The sequence below is a fragment of the Loa loa genome (genome assembly GCF_000183805.2).
Source record: "Loa loa unplaced genomic scaffold supercont3.430, whole genome shotgun sequence".
NCBI classification, from domain to species: domain Eukaryota; kingdom Metazoa; phylum Nematoda; class Chromadorea; order Rhabditida; family Onchocercidae; genus Loa; species Loa loa.
This window is the reverse complement of record NW_018108610.1, coordinates 2,480-9,265: the sequence shown is the minus strand read 5'-3', so window position 1 is coordinate 9,265 and position 6,786 is coordinate 2,480. Positions and strand designations below refer to the sequence as shown.

The window sequence follows — 6,786 nt, the reverse complement described above, 5'->3', positions numbered from 1 at the left end:
GGTAATAATTCTGATAAGTTAATGATAATCTGAAATACAAGTAATTTTTTTTTTCTTGTTTTCTCACAATATGATAACAAAAAGTATAAACCAAAAAAAAAAAAAAATTCAATTTCCTTTTTTTCCTTGAGTTTTGCTTAATTACAATATCAATAAATCGCGGGAAAGAAATAAGGAACAAGAAATTTGAATATTTCAATATTGCACAAAAAAAGTTTTAACATGTATTAATGCGTAGTAATATTCAATACGATTTGATGGAAATTTTCGGATAAATTAATTCATTTGTTTATGTAAATTAAATCTTATCATTTTTTTTATGAAGTCTTAAATTAGGTCATCACTTTTTTACTAAATCTAAAATGAAATCTTATCACTTTCTTGCTAAGTCTTAAATTAAGTCTTATCACTTTTTTACCAGATCTCAAATTACGTCTTGCCACCTTTTACTAAGTCTCAAATTAAGTCTTATCATTTTTTTACTGTTTCACTTTTCCTCGTTTTTCGCGTTCATTTTTCAAACTATAACTACCATGTCTGTTTAATTCTTCGCCTAATTGTTAACTTATCGATTGTCAAAGAGGTAAAAATGGTTGACAAAGCTTTCCTGAATATGTTGACTATGATGGCGAGAATATTGACCAAATTATAGTTTCGCGGTTTAGTGGCAAGCAATGAACAAACTTTTTGGAAGCATAATGATAATTGTTGTGCACAAAATCTTTTCAGTCTATAATGTTGGACAAACCTTTCGACGACATGGTGGTGATAGCCGTGGACATTTAAGTACTGAACAATTTGATGGTGGACACGGCTTTCTGAATAGGCGTAATGTTTTTAATGTATGATATGGAGTTAATTTCGAGTATTTTTCTTTTGGACATTTTACTGTCGGACAATGAGATGGAGGTGGACAGACTTTTGATTGTAATTCATTATAACTTTCGTTTTGACCATGCCCCTCACTTTTACCATTTGTCTTCTTTTCGTTATCGTTTTTTTGATTTTTTTTTGAACAGGAACATATTTTCGAACAAAATATTCCATGAAATATAATTGCAATAACTACAGTAATTACCCAAAATTTGAAATACATTATCCTGAAATTTTATCATCACTATCACTTATATTATTAATGAAAGATTAAATTGCACAAGTTATATTATTAATGAATGATTTCGTAAAATTCAGGAATTTAAATTACACAGTTAGCAAAAGCTCTAATTAAAGTTTAGCTTGAAATTAAAGTTTATGAGGAATGAATAATTATGCAAATTTACTTTTTAATTATAAAAACAATTTACCTCTTAAGATCTTCAAATTTTTAAATTTAATACTGTCATATTCATATATAATATTTACAAAAAGATATAATTTAATTATTGGAAAATGACTGCGTACTTTGATCATTATTGATTGATGAGATGAAATAATCATTTCATAAATTGTTGTTCATAATTACAAGTAATCAAGTATTGAAAAAAAAAAACGTAATTATCATAAATAGCAATGAAGCTGTAATATTTTTCATAGGGTATCAGTCATTAAGTATGGAATTGATAATATAAATTATTAATGAATAGAATTATTGTCAAATATTACATTGATTTTAATCTAAATACAATATGGTATATTATGATTCGATATTAAAATTAAGCTAACTCAACTTAGGTGCATTAAGTACACCTAAGTATATTAATTACACCTAATTAAATTAAATATACCTTTAACCTAGGTATATTAAATACATCAAATTAAGTCCATTGTAATTATAATTCTAACAATTAAGTACATTATCGAATTCTATCATACTAACTTGTATGATTTTTAATGAAACAATCTGTTCAAATTTAAAATATACGAAAAAAAAATTCATCCACAATTTTTTATTCGAATCTTTTGAGCTGTTTATTTTATACCTTCGTTGAATGATAAATGAATGGAATATTATGTGATATCTTATTATGTGGAATATTTTTAATGAAGACATTAGGTAATATGAATATGAAAGATAACGTAAAATTTCAGATAATCAATAACATTAGATAGATAACATTCAGATAATAGATAATGTTAGATAACATTCAGATAATTGATAACATTAGATAACATTCAGATAATTGATAACAGATACATGAAATATCAATCTTGCGCATAAATACATAAACTTATATATCAAAAATATGTATTGATTTAGTTATGCAATAAAATTTGATTAAGATTTAAATGTTCAAAAAGATCGTGAAGAAGATAAAAGGAAGAATGATAATGTGTTCAGAACGTGGAACGAAAATATACTCAACAATATGATTGAAATGATAGAAAAATTTAAATCAAATGAAAGTTACATTAAGCAAAATATAATCAATATGTAATATAATTAATTAAGTAAAAGTAAATTTTTATAAATAAGCAGTATAATTAATTAAGTAAAACTAAACATAAATAAATAATGTAATTAATTATGCAAATATGGTCACATAAAAGATATAATAGATAAAATGGATGGATGATATTTTGTAACAGATTAAATAAATTGTAAAATTTTAATGCATCAAATAAACTAACCACAGGTGAGTGAATGATTGTTATAGATTATATTGCAGTTATTTTTGATTTACCTAACTTACTATAACTATGATAACATATCAGGATTAGCAAACATTATCCAAATTCTCATTCGATGCCTTGTGGTAACAACCTTAGATAACAACCTTCATTATTACAATGCACCTGAACATTGGACATTCTCATTGCTTAAATATCACTTAATTAATTAGATGAATAAATAATATGATTAATTAAGTAAATGTGTTCAGAACATGGAACGAAAGCGCATATTCAGTTATATAAATAAATAAATAAAACTGTTATTTTTTTAATTGTTATTTTAAATCTGTTTGCTATTTTTCTCTGTACAGTATCAGTTCTTTCAATATAATCAAAAATAATTCCATCAAATAATTTATTTTCGCTAGTATTAAATTTAATTTCATAGGAAGAACGATGGAACAAATTAAAATATGAATTATTATTATTAGTTTAAATACGAATACAAATGAATTAACTCAACCGTAAATGAAGCAAATCAATTAATATTTTGAGTAACAATAATGTTTATATTTATTCATGAAATAAAATTGCAATCAAATTATTATTTTAATAATGCATAGATTTGATTTAACAACTTTTCCAAGAAATTTAACATATTTAAATTAATTTTCTCTATGTTTCTAGTTTTTTGATATAAAAAATTGATATGAATTTTTATGATATTTATATATGACAAAATATATAAAAAATATATGATAAAAATTTGATATAAAAAAAAAATAACTAAGGGAATATTTATTTCAATTACATTAAAATAAATTGTAAAAATTGTTTTTAAAAAAAGGTTATTTAAGATATTTCAATTTTTCTTCTTTTTTTTGCACCAATTTTAATAAATAGTAATAAATACCAATTTTAATAAATAATAATAAATTAACCAAATTCTATTCTTTTCTATATAAAATGAAAAAAAAAAAAGGAAAGAAGCCGAATTATTAACAAAACAAATTAACACAGTAATAACATTTACAGTGCATACAAACATATTTAAACTTGTTTCATTTTTCGAAAAAAAAAAAGTAACAAATCTTTCATTTGCCAAAAATTATCCTATTTTGGTCGTTTATCAAAAATTGTCACTTTCCCAACTTTTTATCATCTTCGTTCCCAAATCTAATCGTAATTGTTCTCGAAAATATTTTACTTTTCGTTTTTTTTTTCACCCTTTCATACCTTTCAATTTTAATAAATTAGTATCATTACAATGGTAATTTCACCCTTTCATACGTTTCAATTTTAATAAATTAGCATCATTACAATGATAACATTAAAGGAGAGGTAAAAAAAAAAAAGGGAAAAAGAACTGTTGTAAATAATAATCATCATTATGATTACTTTAGCATTACAAATTAGTCATAATTACAAAAAAAAAACTTTACATCTAAAAATTTTACTAAACCTATAGATTTTGTTATTTTTCCAATGTTTTGCATTAGTGTTTTTAACTTCAGAAATAATTTGCAAAATCTCGTCAAATCAAATAAGCAATTGAATTTTCATTTGAATTTATTGATAAAAATTTATTCATCATCAGTTTATCAACTAATAAAATCATGATTTTTTTCAAAAAACAGCAAATAATTTTTGTGGAAAAGAAGTAGTTAAAAGATATTTAAAGGACCAATAACCACTGCAAAATCGTTTGAACGATATTTCTGTTCCAGTTATATACATTGATATGCTAATTGTTTAAATTATTGAATGAATTTAAATAAATTTGAACTCAACTAATTACAAGAATTAATTATGGTTTAAGCGATTACGCAAGAAAGCAAAACAAGCGATAAACATTGGAAAATTAATCTCTTGCTTTCATAAAATTTGATAATATTTCGTTGTTGAATGGAATTTAAATTTGTTGTTAACAATATTTTTGATGTTAAATTATTTTTGCTTCAATGCTATCAATTTTAATTTTAATTTTCATTCTACTTTAATTTTTATTATTATAATTATTTGATAAACTATGAAAGAAGTCCAATGGTGATAAATATTTGCTGCTTGATTAATTAACTATTTAATTCGAGTAGTTTCAATTTACCAATATATGACATCCATTTTTCAAAAGATTGTTCAAAACTGTATGTCCGCGTTCTCACAAATGACAAAAATGATGACACAAATGATCAGCTTATATCAGCATTAGCACTACCCATTCACACTGTGGTGATATGCGCTTGGTGTACAGTTTCCGCATTAGCTGTTGATGATATGTGCTGCTGAATATGACTGATGGTGACATTGGTTGATGGTATGATGCATTTGGTGTTGTCACTGAAATCTCGAGGAGAAGCAGTGAATCAATAATTACTTTCATTCTGATAGTATAATATGCATTGTATGTGTAAATATATTGTGCAATGTAAGCTAAATATTGTGTGTCCATTGTATTTATGTTCTCTAATAATAATAATTCTTGTGACCCTAGAAATGACCTCAGAATTATACTAGTGTTCAATATTAACCAATTTGATCTATTTTATAAACAAAGAGGAATTTCAAGTCAACGCATATTTTCAATGAAATATTTCATTCTTGTCTATCCTTTGTCAAATAAAGCACTCTAATTTCAATGGTTAATAATTGTCACATTATGACTGCTTTGGATTTCATATCAAATTCCACTTCATGAAATTTTTGAACTATGGAAATTCTAACATAGGCAGCTTTGATTAAAAAAAATTTAACACAGAAATGTTATATTCAAAAGAATCGTCGGTTGAAATGTTTTATAAAAAAAAAAAAGAAAAAAATAGATGCAGAAAATTATGGAGAAAAGAAAAGTGATAAAATAATAAAATAGAATCCATCACTAAATCAGCGGTGCTACGCATCGTCATATTACTCAATTAATCCAACATTTCACTCTCATCAGTGCTCATTCATTGAATTTAAGGCCAAATCAAATGTGGTAATTTTATTACAGAAAAGATATTTAAGCAATTGCATAAGCAGTGAGTTATGACATCTTCAAATAACATCTAATAAAAAATCATAAAGTTACTATTTCTCATTGGGATAGCTTTACTCGAAATGAAAACTGACCTTAAGGAAAGTGTCACAGGAACAATATCTATTAAATATAGTGAAGATACAAGCAAGCAAGCTGAGCCGAGAATACCTGACTAATGTCTTAATGACATAAAAATTAATGAGGTAGTCCTGACATATTAGATTCTTATTTTTGATATATTCACTAAACAGCTAACAAAGCATTTTTTATGATTCTCAGAATTCTAAAAACCAAACATCAGAAGAACACTGAAAAGGACTGTGAATAGCAACCTGTTGTCATGCATATTAGTATTAACGTATTTCTCCAAATCATGTCCTTTGATTATATTTTCTCTCACAAGACCATAAAAAGATTTTGACGCTGTGATTTTTTTCTCGGTCGCCTCAGAACTGTCACCGATTTGAAATGTTCATTCAGTGCAAGTCAACCATTCGGCAACTCATTGGAATGAGATTGTAATTGGGATGGATTATCAACCGAATGAAATGTTACTTGCAAATGACATAATTTAAATGCCTATTGTCTCCAATGGGACTTTCCATGTGAGTTGACAAACGAAACAGATGGTCACCTTATGAAATGACACTGTTGTGATTAAGAAAAGCCTTTTCGTTGCCAAAAATTCACCTCCATATTGTTAGACATCGTTTACAGTTAATTGCAATCAATTGCAAGTTTTTCATGCACGGAATGTAAGTTATTTGCTTGCCATATATGCATTAATAATGAAAAGGCTCCTTAGCAAGATGCAAGTAGGCACAAAGCGGGAAATTTTATTCACTAAGACAAGAGAAATAATAAAGAAATCTTAAAGGAACAATGCTAATATACATATGAAGCAATGAAATGTTAACAATACAATAAAGAAAAATGAATTTAACTCATAGAAAATACAACAATACAAGGAATAGCAATGCGTATTTCTGCTTAAAATGTGTTTGTCAGCTCATTCTGCACGCAATTCTCCATGTGTTTTTTTCTATAATAATCCGTCACGAATGCTTTATCGCATGCAGTGCAGTTAAATCTGGGCCTATCACTGTCATGAGTCTGCATGTGACGTCTTATATCATATAATGGGAAAAGCTTTTATTGCACACAGAACAGTGCAGTTTCTCATCACTATGTGACATCATATGTCTACCGACACTATCTTT

General features: G+C 25.9%; 2 protein-coding genes across 2 annotated transcripts in view; both read right to left on the bottom strand.

Annotated features, from left to right (window-relative positions):
• Positions 1-730: 730 nt before the first annotated feature.
• LOAG_11389 (hypothetical protein) lies at positions 731-1,096 on the bottom strand (the record flags this gene model as incomplete). The annotated part of the gene is made up of 1 exon (XM_003146910.1): positions 731-1,096. The coding sequence occupies one exon, from the start codon at positions 1,094-1,096 to the stop codon at positions 731-733; it is 366 nt and encodes a 121-aa protein (XP_003146958.1).
• Positions 1,097-6,575: 5,479 nt separating this feature from the next.
• The window catches only part of LOAG_18661 (zinc finger protein), a gene marked incomplete at its 5' end in the record, with an annotated part of 1,159 nt that continues 948 nt past the window's right edge, over positions 6,576-6,786 (bottom strand). Inside the window, one exon of the mRNA XM_020451326.1 lies at positions 6,576-6,679. Coding sequence (XP_020304898.1) covers positions 6,672-6,679 — 8 coding nt within the window. The 3' untranslated portion in view covers positions 6,576-6,671. The remainder of the gene's footprint in view (positions 6,680-6,786) is intronic.